The sequence below is a fragment of the Fistularia commersonii genome, chromosome 9 (assembly GCF_037954325.1).
Source record: "Fistularia commersonii isolate RoL2024-O1a breed Wild chromosome 9, RoL_Fcom_v1.0, whole genome shotgun sequence".
NCBI lineage: Eukaryota > Metazoa > Chordata > Actinopteri > Syngnathiformes > Fistulariidae > Fistularia > Fistularia commersonii.
In genome coordinates, this window is record NC_141292.1 from 14,423,374 (window position 1) to 14,444,919 (window position 21,546).

Below are 21,546 nucleotides of genomic sequence, written 5' to 3' on the forward strand. Positions count from 1 at the left end.
ATAAATGGTCCACAAACTTCAGGTACAGCTGTAAGTGAAACAAAATAAATGTAAAATATATGCATGTGTATTCAGTCCAGATTATTGAACGCCGGAAAATATGCATAGTGTAATATAATAAATAACTATGAAAATAAATAGTATAAATTATTATATCATTTATAATAATATAAATAATATGAAACAAATATAATAATGATGATGTCATATCTATAAAATTCATTGGCATTATATTGATATTCAATATAGTACAGGTTAAAATGGTAGAAACCAGTTTAAGTGAGAATTTAAATTTCAAAGAATATAATTATATTGATCCAATCCATGGAGGCCATGCAGCGATTGGGGAGGATTTGTGCAACTGGGACAGTTAGAGGGCGGGGGGAGGGGATGCACTAAATGCCAAAATAGAAGACTGAAATCAGTCTGTTGTGTATCAAAGCACACCCCGCTAAAATAAACAAGTGCAATATGCAGAAACAAAGATAGGACACAATAATCACATTTTTTTTACCATCTTGACAAGCAGTGCTTCTCCCTTGTCAATGCATCAGTTCAGGCATTGAATTCATTCAATATTTATTGTTCTTTTTCCACCAGTAACAAGCTGAATTTCCCTTTTGTATGGAAAAGGGTTGGTTCTAGGATTTTTTTTTGTGTGTTTTTGATGATAATATTATTATTAGGAATAATAATAATGATGTTTCACCTCCAACCACTAAAATCAAAATGCTGGAGAGACACATTGTGTGTGCGTTTGTGTGTTGGCGCGCTCCGGTTAGAATACGACACTAAATAGTGTTTTGCATTTTGAAACATTTTCTGCATTTTTCTGCATTACAGCAGCACATTAACTGCCTTGTAAAATACTCAATCATAGTATTGATGTACTACAAATGCAGCCTCAAGGCGGCACTGGCCTGTGTCTCTCCAAGCCTGCCTTGGGGGGGCACGGAGCAGTGTCTCCCTGTGCCGGTCCCAAGCCCGGATAAATGCAGAGGGTTGCGTCAGGAAGGGCATCCGGCGTAAAACTTTTGCCTAAACCAAACATGCGAGTCAACCATAACTATTATCAAAAAAGATTGATATAGTTCGAAAAGATCGGTCGTGGACCGGGTTAACAAAGACCGCCATTGGTACTGATGACCTACAAGGTACTAATGGAAATTGGGCTACTGTGGTTCGAAGAACAAGAACAAGAAGAAGAAGAGGAGGAGTGCGTGTTTGGAAGCAGAGAGGGAGGAAGAAAGGAAAGAGCCTGGGACTGAGAGTAGGGACTTTGAATGTCAGGACTATGACAGGAAAAGGTAGAGAGCTGGTCGACATGATGCAGAGAAGGAAGGTGGATATACTGTGTGTCCAGGAGACCAGGTGGAAAGGTAGTAAGGCTAGAAGCTTAGGAGCAGACTTTAAGTTGTATTATTATGGTACTGACAAGAAGAGAAATGGTGTAGGAGTTATCTTGAAGGAGGAGTTTATTAGGAACGTCCTAGGGGTGAAAAGAATGTCAGATAGACTTATGAGTCTGAAACTGGAAATTGAAGGTGTGATGCTCAATGTTGTTAGTGGCTATGCCCCACAGGTGGGATGTGAATCTGAAGAGAAGGAGAAGTTCTGGAATGAGTTAGATGAAGTGATGCAGAATATCCCCAGAGATAAGAGAGTGGTAATTTGTGTAGACTTCAATGGACATGTTGGTGAAGGCAGTAGAGGGGATGAAGAAGTAATGGGCAGATTTGGTATCCAGGATAGGAATGCAGAGGGACAGATGGTGGTACATTTTGCAAACAGGATGGAAATGGCTGTAGTGAACACTTTTTTCCAGAAAAAACAGGAACATAGGGTAACCTATAAGAGCGGAGGTAGGAGCACGCAGGTAGACTACATCTTGTATAGACGAGGTAACCTGAAAGAGATCAGTGACTGCAAAGTTGTAGTAGGATGACTCTGGTGACAAGGAAGATGAAGAGGACAAAGGCTGAGCAGAAGACAAAGTGGTGGAAGCTGAAAAGGGAGGAGTGTTGTATGGTTTTCAGGAAGGAGTTGAGAAAGAGTCTGGGAGATCAGGGTGATCTTCCAGATGATTGGACAACTACAGCTAGTGTTATCAGGGAGACAGGTAGAAGAGTACTTGGTGTGTCATCTGGGAGGAAAGTAGATAAGGAGACTTGGTGGTGGAATTGGGAAGTGCAGGAGTATATACAGAGAAAGCGGTTAGCAAAGAAGAAGTGGGATACTGAGAGTACTGAAGGGAATAGACAGGAGTTCAGGGAGATTCGGCAAAAGGTAAAGATAGAGGTAGCAAAGGCAAAACAAAGGGCGTACGATGACTTGTATGCTCGGTTGGATAGTAAGGAGGGTGAGAATGATCTATACAGGTTGGCAAAACAGAGATAAAGATGGAAAGGATGTACAACAGGTCCGGGTGATTAAGGACAGAGAGGGAAATGTATTGACAGATGCTAGAAGAGTGATGAGAAGATAGAAAGAGTACTTTGAAGAGCTGATGAATGTGGAAAATGAAAGAGAGGCAAGGGTAGAAGAGGTGACCATTGTAGACGACAAAGTAGCATAAATTAGTAAAAGTGAAGTGAGGAAGGCATTGAAGAGGATGAAGAGTGGAAAAGCAGTTGGTCCTGAGGATATACCTGTGGAAGTGTGGAAGTGTCTAGGAGAGGCAGTGGTAGATTTTCTGACTAGATTATTCAACAGGATCTTAGAGAGTGAGAAGATGCCTGAAGAATGGAGACAAAGTCTGATGGTGCCTATTTTTTTAGAATAAAGAGGATGTGCAGAATTGTGGCAACTATAGAGGGATTAAGTTGATGAGCCATACAATGAAGTTATGGGAAAGAGTAGTGAAAACTAGACTGAGAGCAGAAGTCAGCATTTGTGAACAGCAGTATGGCTTCATGCCTAGGAAGAGTACTACAGATGCAGTATTTGCTTTGAGAATGCTAATAGAAAAGTACAGAGAAGGTCAGAGGGAGTTGCATTGCGTTTTTGTAGACCTAGAAAAAGCATATGACAGGGTGCCAAGAGAGGAGCTCTGGTATAGTATGAGGAAGTCTGGAGTGGCAGAGAAGTATGTTAGACTGGTGCAGGACATGTATGCTTGCTGTGAGACACTGGTACGGTGTGCTGTAGGGGTAACAGAGAAGTTCAAGGTGGAGGTCAGACTCCATCAGGGATCAGCTCTGAGCCCCTTCTTGTTCACAATGGTGATGGATAGGCTGACAGATGAGGTTAGACAGGAATCCCCATGGACCATGATGTTTGCGGATGACATTGTGATCTGTAGTGAGAGCAGACAACAGGTAGAGGAAAATCTAGAGAGCTGGAGGTATGCTCTGGAAAGGAGAGGAATGAAAGTTAGTCGCAGCAAGACAGAATATATGTGTGTGAATGAGAGGAACTCGGGTGGAACGGTGAGGCCACAGGGAGGGGAGATCAAGAAGCTGGAGGATTTCAGGTACTTAGGGTCAACAGTCCAGAGCAACGGAGAGTGTGGAAAAGAGGTGAAGAGACGGATTCAAGCAGGTTAGAATGGGTGGAGAAAAGTGTCAGGGGTACTATGTGATAGAAGACTCAGCCAGAATAAAAGGAAAGGTGTACAAGACAGTGGTGAGACCAGCAATGCTGTATGGACTAGAAACTGTAAAAATGACCAAAAGACAGCAGGCAAAATTAGTAGTTGCAGAGATGAAGATGTTGAGGTTCTATTTGGGAGTGACCAGGATGGATGGGATCAGGAATGAGTCTATCAGAGGAACAGCACATGTTAGATGTTTTGGAGAGAACGTCAGAGAAGCCAGACTGAGATGGTTCGGTCATGTACAGAGGAGGGATAGAGAATATATTGGTAGACGGATGCTGGAATTGGAGCTGCCAGGCAAGAGGTCTCGAGGAAGACCAAAGAGAAGGTTTATGGACGTAGTGAGAGAGGATGTGAAGGTAGTTGGTGTGAGAGAGGAGGATACAGAGAATAGGGTTAGATGGAGAAAGTTGACTCGCTGTGGCGACCCCTGATGTAAGAATTGATGTACTACACTGTCAATCAAGTACTGATAGACCGCCGTCATGCTTTTGGCCCTGCAGTCAGGCCAGACTGATTATCCCGCCGTTCTGTCCTGGAAAATAACATTCCTGTGTGTTTCCTGGGAAGGAAAAGTACCATGAATCTATGTATATCATAAATAATTTATTATAAAATGTCTCTTGCCGGTTTCATTGTTACACATCAAATACTCAACCATTTCTGTGGAGTTACTGCAGAGATCGGTTATGTAAAGACACAAATTCATATAGGAGGCAAACTGCCCAAACAATGGCTGGACAGTACTTCAAACTTCAGAGCTTGACTACATTTTTTTCCTTTTCATTCAGAGTACTGGACACATTTCTACCAGTCGCACCAGAAATGTGACATTTTCAAGTTTCTTTCATCGGATTCTTATAAGTAACCTTACTTTCTGAGGTTTTGACCTAGAAATTTACCTCATGTGAACCTAAAACCACATACTTAGTGGACTGCTGTTACTCATTGTTTATTACATTGCCGTTAACAGCTGTTGGCATGAACAGTCTTACCACGCCTACAAAAACTTCTTATTGGTTGACATATTTCCATATTTATCCAGTTTCTTAAAGGTTCCTTCGCTCATCTCTTATCAAAGAGACACTTCCTTTTTGTTCTGTAGACTAAGCACGTCTGGAAAAAGGTGATAAAGAATAAAGAGTTCATTGATGTGACAATGAGTTAAAAAAATCTGGAGTACATTTAAACTTTCAGACAATGGCATTTACTAAGATTTCTATTGATTCCTGTTGGGCTCAAATCTATCATGTAAGTGAATATAAAACTGCATTTAAAATGAATGATGGCATTCTGAGCTTGATAACAGGAAGTGGAAGAGGGTGTGAAAAAAACCTGGAAAGGACTTCGACCCCCTGCACTGTTCGCCACATACCTGCGCTGATAAGAGCGCACCATAGGAAAGGGCAAGAGCAATCCAGCCCACAACACTAAGCCAAAGTGAAAGGCTGTCATGCCATGGTGCTGCGCCATATCCTGACCGATAGGTCTCAGCAGAGCGGAATGTGCTGCCCCAGTTCCCGAGCTGCATGGAAGAACAGGCTGTGGCAGGATGTGACCTTTGTTAACATCATGGAGGGAGACATGACAACTGCATTTTAGAGATGCCATCTTGGCTAAAAATTTGGGTACCATGGTTATTATCAATATTCTCCCCAATTTTCCATTACATCACAAATACTTTACATAGTACATGTTTTTTGCAAAATTGAATATATTTGGAAATGAGCACTATCATCACCTACCCACCCATGTAATACTGTGTGCGCAGGCACGCACGCACACGCACACGCACACACACACACACACAATTATAATATGGATGAACCATGACCAGTGGGCATGCCTTCAACCAGCACCAGAGGAGCATTTAGGGCTTAAATGTCTTGCTCAAGAAAACTTTGACACACTAGGAGGAGCCGGTAATGGAACCCAGAATGTTTGGTTCAAAAGACGATTGCTCTAGCAAGTACAGCTTTGAGATGAGAAAAGAGGAAAAAGGGGGGAAAAGAAAAGATCAGATTATCATCTATAATACAGCTTATAGCAAAATAAGAAAAATAAACGTCTCCTTCCGACAGGAAAGAAGGAATTTCTGTGAAAGTCCCAGGTAGAAGACCGGGTGGGATTCTGCACCGGTATGTTGAAACAAGCCGATCAAGTGAACACCGGATAACCTCTGGACAAAGCACGCCTGTATGGAGTCTAAGCCCTGGGATTAGCCAAACATCGAGTGGTAGCAACAGTGGATTGTGGATCACTAATGCAGAGATCATACTGGAAATCATGTGAGAATAACCCGGGAGCACAAACAGGTCGGCTTCTTGGTCTGCTGTTTTTTTATTTTTGTTCCCCTCCTGCCAGCTCCCGACAACAGTAAGAGGCTGGCGGCATCTCAGAGTACCTCTTACTCAAGACATCTTCTTCGTCACAATACATCCAGTCCTGCAGGAAATATTTGCCGTGTTGATTGGTTGATTCAGAATCATGAGTGGGACGAGGAAAAATCGCATGATCTCATTTGTTCCAGTCCAAAATGTGTGTGTTTCCGATAAAATGTGTGCGTGTTTATGTTTTCTCCTTCTCGACCCTGATGCCTGAATGTCCCAGCGCAAGGCCTGATCCCATGCCAGACCGTCTGACTAATCCAACATAGAGGAAATCGTCTCTCTATTAACTGCGGTCGCTGGCGCAACTTCCTCACTCTGCTATTGTTTGAGGGCAGAGAAGAACCAATTTCCTTAGCGTGTGTGTGATGCTATTCAAAAGCTAGCAAGGACTCTCTGGGAAGGAGCTATTTCCTTTTCCAACTAATACTGATTAGAAACTATCACAATACCCAATGATCAACTGCCCTTTGACTTCCTCTTGTCTCTGTTTTGTTTAGGGATGTGATCCCGAAGCCTTGTTGCTCTCCTTATTAATTCATCATCAAGTTCACTTAGTATTGTGGATCAGTAGGGTCTGAACAACCACAAATGCTAAACGTACATTCAGACTGGGGATGATATGGTTACTTTACTATGTAATGGTTAAAGCAAATTGTTTGTTTCTGTTCCCCCCACCCTCAGAGGGGTGGACGCCAGAGGGGCGAAGAATTCCTCAAGTCCTAAAACTGTGCTCAGTACCTTGTACTGACCACAGCACATACAAAGGTTTGTGCTCAAAATGTGACAAGGGCAACGACTGTGACACAGAGCGATTCCAATGCTGATTGGGGTTGCATATAACTGATTAACCGATGAACAAGGCAGGACCATCTTGGTCCTCTGTTTTTGTATCAGACGTTTAGCTTCTGGTTAATTGACATTAAAGCATCACAGGTTTTGAGTCTTAAAAAGGAGAATTATTGAAAACCTGCATTATTAAGTCATTCAAAACAGTCTACAATTTGCAGAGAGGAAAAAACGGGCAACTCGATATTTTTTGCACAAACAGGACATCTCAAGCTGTCCCATCATCCTGCCAGGGAAAAAACAAACATCTGGAAAAGGGTAAACTCCTGCATGGCTCCTCCTCCAGGCCACGGAGCCACCGCCCCCATGAGGACATGCAGTTTGAAAGACAAACATTTACTTTTCAATCTGCCGGCTGACATTTATCTGAAAAACACACAGAATAACATTTTTGCAGACCTAAAGATAAAGCAGTCTCTCTTATCTAGGGAGGTTGTGTGTCATTCTTTTTTTCTGCAACCTCCTGAATTCCTTAAAAATACCAAACTTAAATACATCTTATAAAAAGTCACACTTGACCTGCTCTGTAAAAATCCAAAGTATATCAGGAAGGCGAAAGAACAAAGGTACCATGAGACCATCAAGACATCCAGCAATTGACCCCAGTGAGATACAGACAACCAGTAGGATAAAACATAGAATAAAAACAAGAGGTTCAGTGAAGCAATGACTGTAAAAATAACAGACACACAAACTCATAAAGAAAAAAATACAGAGAAGAAAATAGGTTAGGAAGTGGTTGCATGCACGGGTGAAGATGGTTGAGGTAGAAGAGGGTAACCACTGGCGGGAAGTCGATGGGCGGATAGAAGGAAAAAGAAGAAGTTTGGGGCAGACTGAGGCGGTAATGTTTGCCTTTGATCAGCGGTGGCTTGCAGACTTCAGACCCCCTTATCTGCAAGAGAGCAGGCGCTTAGATGTCCACAAACACATCCTTTCTTTCTGGAGGCAATCTTAACAGCTTACATCACACACGTGCACATAGCACGCACACACACACACAGCGCACTGTACTCAAACTAAAACCAAGAAAACGCACATTAGTCACAGAAGCTCTTCCATTATAATACTCTAACCTTATTTCATTTAAAGAAACCAAAAAGTATTACCGTAATTTCAGGACTATTGAGCGCACCTCAAAATAAGCTGCATCGTTGTTTACGTGAAAAAAGTCGCAGCTTATCATCCGGAAATTACGGTACATCATATGATACAAACATCACATAGGTTTCCACTTACCTTTCCACTCAAAAAAATACCACTGAATTTAAAAACCAAGGTTATAATTTAACACATATTTCCATATGCGAACATGATCCAGCGGCATGTGTTGAAGGCAAGAAGCTTCATTAACATTTTTTCCGAGTTAAGTATTTTTGCAACTAACTCTTCTCACCAGAAACGACAAGGGTGAGGGCTGAAAAAAGCATTCAAGAAATACAGATTAGGTTACAACGGAAATTAAGCTGATGAGAGGGCATAATTTGTGTGTTTGTGTTAGCAGACAATGCACAATAACAACATTCATAGGCTGCCTTAAGAGTCTGCCATGTTTGCACCTGTTATTTAGTAACTGTTTGTTAAATGTGCTGCAGACACACACACCAGTCGCCAACCTTGCCCCCCCCCCCCCCAACAGGCACTATTTCAAAAAGGTCAAGCTACAAGCAACTAAGTTGCAAATGCCATTGGTCCAAACACCACTGAACAATGTATGCATTCTCTGATGACCGGGCAAAGAGAGGAAACCATGTCATGTCAGCATGTCAGCCCTTCTCCTCATCTCTTCTCACCGTCCACTCGCAAAAAACTAACAGTCACTGTCTTGTGAAAAACACTGACTTTTGACCTCTCTCTCTTTGCCAGGTTGCTTCCTATAAATAAACTGTTCAACCAGCGGAACCTTGGGACTAATGAGCCCTTGGCCAATGTGAAGGTTACATTAAAAAAATTCGGCAAGAAAATATATCATTTTTTTATGCTTCTATTCTTATTCGATTATTGAAAAAAGCCCTGAGTTAGACATTTATGGGTGCAAGAATAAAAACAGTCCTCATGCAACACTTCCTCCTCACATGAATAGCTTTTCCTACACTATAAATAACCACTGCTGGACTTGGAAGTCAACCAGGCTCATTACGACCCAAGGGGTTAGGAGGTGGGGTAGGAAGGAGGTTACGGGAAGGAGGGTAATTGTAAAGTTAGTGTGCTTTGGTGAAATATACTGTGGGCTCTTCATGTTCAGCCAGAAAAACCTGGAGAAAAAAAAACTTGGAAAAAAAGAAGCCACAGTGGAACGACTCTTGGGGGGTTGGGAGGGTACTGTGAATCCTGGGCAGAGGGGCACTTTTGGTAGCACTGGACCACCAGCATCCGGTCAGTACAAAGAGGAGATAGACATCACTCAGGGCTGGTCACGCAAACACGATCTCCCAAAGAACAGGGAAGTTCTTGGCATGTGGCATGTCATCTCACAAGATGATCCACAGCAACGTTCAAGCACCAAAATACCCTGAATATGTACTTTGGGAAACGAGCCATGATAAATAAATTGCGATTCTCTTGTGTTTTACAGGTGGATGTACAAAAGTTTCTTTGTGGAGATTTCTCTCTCTCTTTCTCTAGGTCTTTCAGGTGAACGGATTCTAACCCCAAAATCATGTTCCAGCTATTCAGGTTGGGCCAAACCAAACCATGATTAGAAGGCCAGTCTTCCCTGGCTTGGACAGGATTTTTCTCTGCTTCACATTCTCCTGGTCAACCCCAGCCTCTTAACCCCTACCTCTAGCCTCCTCCCCAGACTTGTTCACCTGCCCTCCTAGTTGTTCCTTAGCGCAGGTCAGCTGGCTGCACTTCCATGTCAACAGCCGATAAGCAGTGAGACAATCCTCCTGGAGGCTCCAGTCTAATTGGATCCAGTTTAAACAAGCCCTAAGCCACTTCCTCTGTCTTCCCTGGATTTACCTGGTTGACTTTAGGCCTGACATGGGGGGGGGGGGGGTTGTTTCAGAGTTTATGGCAAGTTTGTCTCAAATGACACCCTAAAATAATGTCTGAACTGTCTGAACTCGCTTTTTCTCCCTGGCCTCCTGAATCAAAGGGGACGAACCCTTATTGGCAATTTATACTGCCTTGGGTAAGACTAAATACTAGTATTTCACATTAATGCCAACATGGGGCTTTTTTGGGTTAAAGTGAGTTTAAATATGGGTTCTTTGGACACAGCTAGACACCCTCCCTCCTCTTCCTCATCCAGACAAATGTTGGACTGCCCTTGAGTTTTTACTTTCACTCCCAGTACCCTTTCCTTCCACCACGCCAGGACAAACTATCCTGTGCCAAACCAACTCAGACTGGTCCAAACACAACAGGGTTGAGTGGAGACGCTTGGAGCTTCTAAATGAAGGAACTCTGCGCCCTAAACTGGAATCCTGCAAAGACCGTCTAATGCTTTAATTGCAGAATTTCATGAGTTATCTAATAATCCATGTCTGGACATCCTGATCTGGTTCCGTCCTGCAAGTCGGGCTAAATGCTTTGTTTTCACACAGCGAAGAGTTAACGATAAATACGTGCCACAGTGGCTAAAAACACATCGAGCTATGAATACCAGGTTTAGGCTATGGCATTGGATTGCTCTGAATAGTTGGAGCCATGGAACAGCTGTGTGGAATGGGGGTAATACATGCCATCACAGTGAATGATAAGGTGTGTGTGTGTGCGTGCATGCGTGCGTGCGTGCGAGAAGGCCTTAGTAGAACGTGCTGAATCTGTCTGCTGGGAAAAGCATGTTTAAATAGCATAGGGCTTAATTCTGAGACCACTGTCAATCAAAGAAATATTATAGCATGGCTGCAATTTCCGCTAAAGTGATTTATGCTATCTTGAAAGCAAAACATTCTTCGACCATCAAGACTAGTGAGCTTGAAAAGATTATCTTGAACAAATGCAGGGAGTAGGGACTTTGTCAAGGCTGTGAATGTCACTTTTGTTCGCAAGCCAGCATAATTAAAAAAAAAAAAAGTTTAGAGTAAGAAATATTAAAGCAACAATTACTTCCAGAATTCTGCTAAGAACTACAAACAACTGCACAACCAATGTAACAATATCGATGTGGTAATGAAACAAAGGTTAAACTAACAAACTGTAGCATTAATGTTGCTGTAACTCAGCGAAGTTCAAGCGAACACCGATTAGATCACTTATCTGACAGCATTCAAAAAAGTTTAAGCTAAACAAAAAACATTGTAGCAGTAGGTACATTGTTATGTAGCACAACACATTTATAATGTAACCACACTGTTAAATTGCAAGATCATTTCATGATCAAGTTGGAAGATGACAGACTTTGCCATTATTTCAAGTGTATAAAATCTATGTGAATTGGTGCTGCATGTGGACACTGCTGGCTTTAACTGAAGCTTAAGTGCTCAGGGTATTTGGAGGGGGTGACAATCTGAGCTAATAATCAAGGGAAATTAACCGAACCAGCAAATAAATCTGTTCAGACGGCAAGGCTAGCTGTTTCTGCTATCCCAACAGGCTGAGACATTGAACAAGATTTAATCAAGATCATGCAAACTCATCGCACATGACTGTCTCTCTTTTTTTTTCCCGTAAGTATCATATTTCAAAGAATATGGCCTTAAAGTTAAGGCCCCTTCCTTAGTTTCATCCAACTGTAAAGTTTTGAAATCTTCTGCAATGCTGCCTTTCAGTCAACTCAAATGATTAATTTACATTTTTGTGCCACTGTCCCTTTAACCGTTTGTAGATGAGTCCAGTGAACTTAATTGACTAAAATAAATACCGGCATTTTGAATACACAGGCAACACCATCTTGAACTGGGTTCAGGGGCAAGAGCTTGCATTCTGACGGTAGGTATAAGAAAAATCACCAGCTTAGCTGAACGAGGCCAGAAAGGCCACTGGAGGAGCAGAAAACCAGCAATACCCTTACTGGGGGCCAAAGGTTCAGCTGGAGGAAGAGGACTGTAATTCTCTCAGTGAGTCTTCCCCAGTGTTGTTCCCAGAAACCAGATCACACTGTCTGTTTACTCTAACATCGCACGCACGCACGCACGCACGCACGCAACGCACGCACACACACACACACACACACACACGACTTCACCTAAGTAACCCAGATATGAGAATCACAATGTCAGTGATGTCATGCAAGAGTTACATACAGGCAGACACCATCCAGCTGAGGTCGAGGCCGTGCCGATGGTAACCATGACTTGTGCAAAAACAAAATTATTGTTTTTGCTGACTTCACAGTATGCAACATACTTGGGGATATAAACTATGTATTCTGGACATCTCCTTCAGGCACGGTTAATGGAAAAGACAGCTCTACACTAGGCTAACACTAAGCAGTGTTTGTCTGCTATTTTTTCAAAGCCAGTGTGAAGAAACGAAAAGGGGGAAAAACAAGAAAATGAAAGCCTCAGAATGGGATTAAGGAGACAAACTAGCTATTGCTTGCTTAACCCGAAAAACAGTCAGAGATGCTACCTTCTCACAGTTAAAAATCCATCTAAAAACATTGACCTTCACTGAAGCATCTTAAGATCAATACAATTAACAGACAACAATCTTTTAAAAAGAACTTATAGACTAGATAGTGTGCTTTTTCATTTGCATCATTGCATCTTATGATAATCAGAACTATATAACATAGAAGAAGAAAGGCCTTTATTTAGTCACATTCATTTATATATACACAGAAAACAGCAAAATTTGACCAATCCATTGAAGTCATCTGAAGTGGCAGAGAAGTATGTTAGACTGATGCTAGACATGTATGCTAGTTATGAGACAGTGGTGCGGTGTGCTGTAGGGGTAACAGAAAAGTTCAAGGTGAAGGGGGGACTCCATCAGGGATCAGCTCTGAGCCCCTTCTTGCAGTGGCGATAGACAGCCTGATAGATGAGGTTAGAAAGGAATTGCCATGGACCATTATGTTTGCAGATGACATTGTGATCTGCTGTGAGATCAGGGCACAGGTTGAGGAGTTGGGGGTTTGCTCTGGAAAGGAGAGGAATGAAGGTTCGTCGAAGGTTACAAAAAGACAGAGTATATGTGTGTGAATGAGAGGAACTCGGGTGGAACGGTGAGGCTACAGGGAGTGGAGATCAAGAAGCACAGAAAACAGCAAAATTTGACCGATCCATTAAAGTCATCTGAAGTGGCAGAGAAGTATGTTAGACTGATGCTAGACATGTATGCTAGTTATGAGACAGTGGTGCGGTGTGCTGTAGGGATAACAGAAAAGTTCAAGGTGGAGGTCAGACTCCATCAGGGATCAGCTCTGAGCCTCTTCTTGTTCGCAGTGGTGATGGACAGGCTGACAGATGAGGTTAGACAGGAATCTCCATGGACCATGATGTTGGCGCATTACATTGTGATCTGTAGCAAGAGCAGACAACAGGTAGAGGAAAACCCAGAGAGGTAGAGGTATGCTCTGGAAAGGAGAGGAATGAAAGTTAGTCGCAGCAAGACAGTATATATGTGTGTGAATGAGAGGAACTCGGGTGGAAGGGTGAGGCTACAGGGAGTGGAGATCAAGAAGCTGGAGGATTACAGGTACTTAGGGTCAACAGTCCAGAGCAACGGAGAGTGTGGAATAGAGGTGAAGAGACGGATTCAAGCAGGTTAGAATGGGTGGAGAAAAGTGTTGGGTACTATCCAATAGAAGACTATCAACCAGAATGAAAGGAAAGGTGTACAAGACAGTGCTGAGACCAGCGATGCTGTATAGCCTAGAAACAATTACAATAACAAAAAGAAAGACGGCAGAGCTTAAGATCGCAGAGATGAAGACGCTAAGGTTCTCTTTGGGAGTGACCAGGATTGATAGGATCAGGAATGGGTCTATCAGAGGAACAGCACGTGTCAGATGTTTTGGAGAGAAGGTCAGAGATGCCAGACTGAGATAGTTTGGTCATTCACAGAGGAGGGATAGTGAATATATTGGTAGACGGATGCTGGAATTGGAGCTGCGAGACAGAAGGTCTCAAGGAAGACCAAAGAGAAGATTTATGGACATAGTGAAAGAGGATATGAGGGTGGTAGTTGGTGTAAGAGAGGCGGACACAGAGAACAGAGTTAGATTGAGAAGATTGATTCCCTGTGGCAACTCCTGAAGGGAAAAGCCGAAAGGAGAAGAAGAAGAATTTAAGCCACGGTCAGTGACACACAATTGCTTGTGGGGATTCAGTGGTGCCATCCCATCATTTTGGGGACAACTGATCAGCCAGCAAGAAAATAAACATAATTATGGGTCCAGCAAGGAGACAAGCACACCTGCCAGAAAACACACACACAAATTACTTAATCTGACTTAACACACATCTGTTGGCTCATGTCGTTCCCTTTGAGGCAGAATATTCACAGTTAGCCCTACCACAGATTGGTTCCTGCTCCTAATCTTCTAGGCAGCAAATTAGAGCAAATCCACATTCCCCATCCCGAAAACTGTTATTTGGTCCATAATGACATTGGTCCCCAACCCCCGGGCCATGGACCGGTACCAGTCCGTGGATCAATTGGTACTGGGCCACACAAGAAATAATCAAATATTTCCGTTGGATTAATTATCTGAGTCTGAACAATCTTTATTTACAAAATTGTCACCCACAAGCTTGCAAAATGAGTAAAAAATAAACGTCAGACAGAAAGTTTCTTTTCAAACAGATTTTTAAATGAATAAATAAATAAATACATAGCTCTACGTGTTTTAAAACCAATTTCATCAGTCCATTCATTCATGGGTACAGGATTTGAAATAAAAATTTAGGCTACATTTGGGCATTGGTTCTTCAATACCACTAGAGTTTTGGCTTGAAGCAGGACATGAAGCCAGGTGTTACTGATGAAGGCTCGGCCGAGGCACTTCATTATGTAATTAGAAACATCTGTGTATATTCGCCGTATCATGGCCAACAGTTTGCTGTATGAAACACACATAGCTTTCCCAACACTTACAAGAAAGTAAGCAGGATTTTCGGTATTGTTCTTTTAAAGTCCCCCATTAATAAAGCTTATAAATTTGTCCTTTGTAGGGGGTATTTTAAGGGGTGGTGCAGGAGGGTCGGGGGGCAAAGGGGGCTCTTGGGTAGAGCTGAAAATGTCTCAGGGGTCAACAGGGGGTCAACAGCAAAAATGGCAAAAGCCTAACTATATCTGAGCAATGCTGGGCAACTACAGGAAATGCCATTTCAGTCCATAGTCATGGTTAAGATAATAAACAGCCCTTGGTATTCTGAGGGTAGCTTAAATTGTCACCATGGTTACACATTTTGGCTTCAACAGATATTAGAAAATGTGCAATCACCTTCTTTGGACCAGCCAGCTATCTTGGGGGAGGTTCCTGAATATTTGTACATCGACCTAATTACAAACCATATCTGCAATAATGCTATCAGGTGCAGGGCAGTTCTTTTTTTGTTCTTGCTCTAATAAAAATAAAAGAAAAAAGACTGGCCAGTTTACTAAGACAGCAACCTAGATCAACCACTCCTAATAATAATAATATTAATAATAACAATAATAATGATAATAATAATAATGACAGCAGCTGTATTCTACCACAGGTTTTGTACTCTGCATAAATCGCTGCATTTAGGAGTATGTTCTTCTGAAGAGTGAAACAAGCTGTTCTCAAGGGAACACAGAGCCCACAAAAAAGCTACAATTGTTTATAAGCCCATAAACTACACATCTGAGAAATGAAGAGTCACGGGTTTATTATAATCCAGCACTACATTTAGTTTTCAAGTCACATGCAACTTATTACAGCAATTGCAATAATTTCTCTCTACCACTTCAGTTTATTAAGGATTCTTCCTTATTTAGGCCTGTTGTTGTAGACGTTCAAGTAACAGCCTCGGCTGCCTCTACCCCTCAAAGGGCAAGGGGGGGGCGAGATCTTTTTGTAAAGATCTGACACAATTTCTGGATTCTAGAAAATCAGCAATTTAAAAAAAGGCATCAAGTTTGTTATTTTGTTTTGAAAAATAAAAGGCTAGTTTCCGGGGGCACAAGGGAATTCCTGAGTAATCTGTCACAAGTGGCCTATAAATAGAAACGAGGATATATTTTCTTTCTCTTAACATTGTTCCTGATTTCTATAAAAGAAACAAAGGAACTACTTTTGGCTTGTCAGTTGAAACAAGCAATGCCTTCTCAGCACCACATGTCAATCATATCCATTATTTTCAACGGCTTAACGTGCACTGAAATGCTGATCCTCAACACTGTGATGGTGTGACATATTAATTGGTATTTTTTATATTGATTTCTGTTGCATCAGACCGCCACTGGTTCAGCGTTACTGCATGCTTCGAACATTGTTAACGGGTTGCAGGAAACAACGATGAACCACAAACTAGTTTGTCACTTTAAGTCCAGTTGGTGCTACACATTCACCCATCAAATTCCTGTGTCAGAATTCCCCCTCACCTCTTTGTGTGTAGATACAAGGGGTTTATGAAAATCAAATAATAAAAAGTCCTCATGCTCTAACCTCCGTGGAGGTTTAGAAATGGCTGTGTGCGTGCAAGGTCTGCAATCATGTTTCCAAGCAACACCCCCCTTCTCTGAAGCTGCCTACAACCCACGATTTCAGAGAGGATTCATCTTTGAAAAGCCTCGGTCTCAGACTGCAGGCCACTGTCCATCTGGGCAAGTCAAGAACGGACAGAGCCCATTTTGCACTTCAAGAAACTACTGTGAAACTGCGAGCGCAAGCCTAGATGTTTCCTGAACAATGGACACCATTGTTCATCAGTGCTGTCCAAACAACATCTACACATTAATCTCCCTGGCCCAGGGTATACTCTGATAACATATTTAGATTTTGTTTCTAGGGGATTATGTCAATCTCAATGTTCTACTAGGGGGACTGATTTGAGAGGTAAAGTGCTGCCTTCCGCTACATGGGTAGTATTGTGATGGACGGTGGCGAGGGCCTCATTCCACCTTCCATTCCCTCTGTGGGAAAGTCTTGCTCTTGGCGTATCATCCCGTTTAAAAGCTCTTGTCCCGCCATGCTCTCCTAATCCCTCAGAAACAGGCTACATAAACCCACTGCCTTATTAAGTTAGCATTCCACTCTCCCCTTGGCTAATTCCTCTGACACCCCACACATTTCTGACGCGTCCCGTTCAAACCAGACTTTTCCTGTCTGGAGTTCAGCTCTGTGTCAGCAAGTCTGCAGTGACAACGGTTGACTCAGACACCATGGAGACACCTCACTTCCTGCGGGTCTATAATGTGTTAAGATTGTAAGCAATTAAATGACCGAGACGTTCCTCCCCCACAGACATTGCTTCATAGCCGGCAGGGATTAAATCTGCTTGTGCGGTGGCGCAGCAAGAGGGATGGGGGGGGGGGGGGTTGTCACCAGGACGATGGACCGAGATTCTCTCATGTTGTACAATCACCTTCTGATGTGACTCAACATGGAAAGCAAGTCTGGATCCTGCTGCGGACACCATAAATCACAGTTTCGCAGGATTACCCTGTAACCCCATTTATGTCTGTGGTGGTGATGGGAGGGGTGCTAAAAGGGGGCCCTTCCCTCCATATAACATTTACAATTAGAGCTGTCATCTGGGATTGGTTTGGGCATGCTTTCTGTTTATTAAAAAAAGAGTAGACCTCTAACTAGACTGTACACCATGACACCATTTCTCAGTTTACAAAACAATTCCGGAGTTGAGAAATCTTGCCATAAATTATCTGTTGCTTCTCACACTCCACACAATCTCAATGGCATGTACACACACTCAGCCGACAAAACATGTTACAGTACTTACATCAGTCTTTCTGAACTTGGCTTTGAGGCTCTTCATGTTCAGTCTGGTCCATGCAGTCTAGAGCTCTGCCAAGACTGGGAGCAAGAGAAAGAACAAATACACAAACTCAGAGGAGGCATAGAAAACCCGAGAGTTGTAACAAAGATTGCCCAAGTTTCAGCTCAAAGTGTGCACAGGAAAATAATTTCCCTTAAAAAATCTGGAAAAAAGGGACACACTCTTTGTTAATGCTTCAGATGAGCGTTTAGATTTCCTCCAAATTTGCGCCTTCGCCTTCCCAGAATCCACTGCGAGCTGTAACCGGCCACAAGCTACTTCAATCTAAACTCCAGGACTTTGAAATGGCATCCAGCCTCCGCAGTTTCCTTCACTGATGTTTTAAATCACCTCCTCACCCCTCTGGGATGCCTACTGACTGACACCTCCCCCCGCACACTTCCAATTCTCCAGGGCAGCAGTGACCTTGTCAGTTAAAATATCCCTTTTTAAGCATTATCATTAAAGTTAATAATTCCAGAATGTTCTGCAACCACAGTTTATTCACGGCTGTCAATTTTCCAAATAATACATTTCGAGGTTTTGCTTTTTCAGTTGTTTTTTTTTTTGTTCGTGTACAGAAATACAAAAATGGACACGCGCATGGAGAAACGCCAAACGATAGAATCGAACACGCTAACTAATTTCGGTACACGGAGAACAACAGAGGTCCCGGTCCGAAGAACCCGGAGCTTCTCCACGGATTAGAGAATGGGGTGTAGTAAAATCCCGCCCGGTTTTAGCTTTCAATGCATCAACCGCACCCCGCATTCACTACCCTCTTCCTGCCTCCTCCTTTATTTCGGAAAAATACAAATAAATGCCACACTTGATATGATTGAAAGGCTCGGTAGCTTCACGAGACTCGGCGGCGGCGCAAGCCTCAGCTAGACTTTGCTTCCCACGCGAGGAAGAAAAAACGGCTGCAGTTACGAAGCCGCCGCTTCAGATCCTCTTACCCGTTTCATCCGGAGTGACACACAAGCCGCCTGTTTTCTTTCGGAGTGTGTGAGTGCGAACCTTCTCCTGGCGAGGTGTGCGCGCGAGAGCTCACTAAACTACACAATCCCGGTCTGAAACCGAAGAACCGCCATTCCGCTGGAGTAGAATGGAAAGGGTACGAAAACAACAAACCAAAATAATGGTCAAAATAAAGAATTAAGTGCGGAACAGACAACTAACTGGGTCCGCATGAGTCAAAAACTTTGGACATTCTCTCTTCCCGCCCCCCATCTCTCCTTCATATTCTCCCTCTATCTCTCCTCCTCTCTCACTCCCTCACTCTCTCTCCATCTCTCGCTGATCCCTCTCAACCCCCGCCCCGAACTACCCACCCCAGGCGGCTCCGCACCCGGCCTCCAGTCAGCCGGAGGAATGTGACGTCACGGCACCGCCGCTCCATTGACCGTGGCTTGCACGAGAACCCGCCGGGTTCTCGCTATTGTGCTCATTCAAGTCCTGCGCTAAAGGAGCATTCCCCCAACACACTGGATATAGAATAGAATAGAATAGAATAGAATAGAATAGAATAGAATAGAATAGAATAAACCTCCTCACCAAGCACAACCCCACTAATCGCACTTAGCCCCCCCCCCCCCCCCCCCCCTCCCAAAAAAACCGAAGAAATGAATGTATGTATGTATATGGTTTTGAGATGGCTATTTGGTAGAGTGGTGGACTCTGAATAACGAGTACTGGTACTATGGATCTTCGGTTATTGAATTGCAATTTTTTTGAAATAGCTATTTACTTATGTCGGTCCACTGATAATTTCTTTTACCGTAATCATTGTGGAAAATTCTATTCTATTCTACTGCCTCTGAGTATGACAAATAAAGACTAATCTTTTTATTCAACTTACAAGGACAGCTTGCGAGGACGTTTCAGTATGCGTACACACATAGACAAAAATCCCTGCATACTCTGTGATATTTGATATTGAAAGTTTTTTTTTGTTTGTTTGTTTAAAGAAGGGCTGGTATTAAGTCCTCTTTCGACAAAGGTGGGGGCCAGGAGCCAGTCGCAGCCAAAACATCCTGCCTTTTAGCTTAGAGTTCTTGGTCAGACTCCAGGGGTTTGGACCAGGAACGTTGACGCAGAACACACACAGAACAAGGTTATTGAACTGTTATTCCAGTCTGTGTATGTGTGTGGGTGGAGATTCCAATAACTTAGTGCACAGGTCACAAAAATGTCACAAAGGTTATGACATGGGTGCTTATCCACCGAGAAGCCAATGGATTGCGAGGAAGGGAAATGATTTATTTTTCTATTCACAGTCCATTGAGTGAATCCTACATTGGTATTGCAGTTTGAATTTCCCCAGTAGGAATCAATGAAGTATTATTTTATCTTGTCTTATCAGTTTGGTGTCTTGCCTGTACTGAGGTCAGTAGACCTCAGTACATCTCCTCATCTCTTTGTAAGCCCTTCATGTTTTTATTTGTGGCAAAAAGCTTCAGAAAACAGCACAATAGTGAAACAGCCATTGTCTTTTCCACGTCAGATTTCTTTCTTTTTCTGTGTTTGTTTTTCTTTATTTGAGGCTTGTCCCTAATAGAATTATATTTTGAGTCGATGAGCCATGATTCCAGTAGGTTAGGGAATAAAGAATTATAAAAAGGCAATATGAGGTGTAAATAGCTCTCAAATTACTGACATCTAGCGGGCAAGTTGGATATTGTCATGAATTTCAGTGGTGCGTCTTTTTTCCCAAAGACTTATGCATTAAGTATTACAAAGTCGTTATGAGAGCGATTCAAAAACTGAAGATGTGATACTAAAACAAACATTTTGAAGACAACAATAGAAGATGTCCCTTTAAAAAATAAGCTTATAACAAAAGACAATATAAGTCATAATGGTAGCAATAACACCCAGGCCAGATTTTCAAACAAATCAAGACAAATAAATACTGATTATTCAAATGTATATGTTTGATATGACAGTCATTGATGAAAGGTTGGTTAGATACGAAGAAGAATGTATCAAATGTATGAATACAGTCCAGCCCAAAATCATGCGTACCGTTGCCATTTTTTTGTGTGGAGTTTGCATGTTCTCCCTGTGTCTGCATGGGTTTCCTCCAGGTTCTCAGGTTTCCTTCCACAATCCAAAAATAGGCAGGGGGTTTATTGAAGACCCTAAATTACGAAGACGTGTGAATGCGATGGTGAATGGTTGTCTCTACAGATATATGTGGTCCTGCGATTGACTGGTGACCTTTCCAAATAGTCAAAACTGTTGTAACATACCCTATTTTCTCTGATTTAACATGTGATTAAATCAACTTAAAAGGTCAAAAACAGCAGGTTGCTGCAGTCGGTTCATCCACAGTCATGGCTAGGGGAAATAAGCTCATTGCAGACCTACAGCTGTGCACAAGTCAGGAAAGGGTTAGAAGGCCATATCTAAATATTTTCAAGTTTCAGTGTCTCTAGTGCAAACTCTTATTAAAAAAATGCAAGACACTACACACTACAAGGTTCTACAGACACATGCCAAGGTGGACGCCTCTGTTCCAGATAAAGCACACAAAAGCCTGCTTAATCTTTATAAAAAAAAAAAAGAAGACTTCCAGTCTTCTGTCTTATGGCCAGATTAAACAAAACTTTGCTTGTTTGGCCACACTGATTTAGTCTTCATTTGCCATATAAAAGGGGACTCCTTCAACCACAAAAACACCATCCCCACTGTCAAATGTTGTGGAGAACTAATGCTTTTGGGGTGCTCTATCACCCACTGGGTAACCAATCAAAGTATATGACACCTTGAAAAAAGTTGAATACATCAAGATATTTAACAACATCAGGCAGCCTGCAGAGAAACTGGGCCATTCAATATGATAACGGTA

The 21,546-nt window shown here is 42.5% G+C and overlaps 1 protein-coding gene across 4 annotated transcripts in view; it reads right to left on the minus strand.

The window, feature by feature from the left end:
• The window catches only part of rai14 (retinoic acid induced 14), a 42,562-nt gene extending 23,532 nt beyond the window's left edge, over positions 1-19,030 (minus strand). The window contains exons 1-2 of one of the 4 annotated variants that reach the window (XM_086152649.1): positions 18,653-19,030; positions 17,658-17,731 (exon numbers count right to left, since the gene is read on the minus strand). In XM_086152649.1, coding sequence (XP_086008775.1) covers positions 17,658-17,693 — 36 coding nt within the window. In that variant the 5' untranslated portion in view covers positions 17,694-17,731; positions 18,653-19,030. Of the gene's footprint in view, positions 1-17,657; positions 17,732-18,652 lie in introns of those variants that run through there. The other 3 variants (XM_086152648.1, XM_086152650.1, XM_086152651.1) reach the window with 3 other exon arrangements.
• Between the last annotated feature and the right edge of the window lie 2,516 nt (positions 19,031-21,546).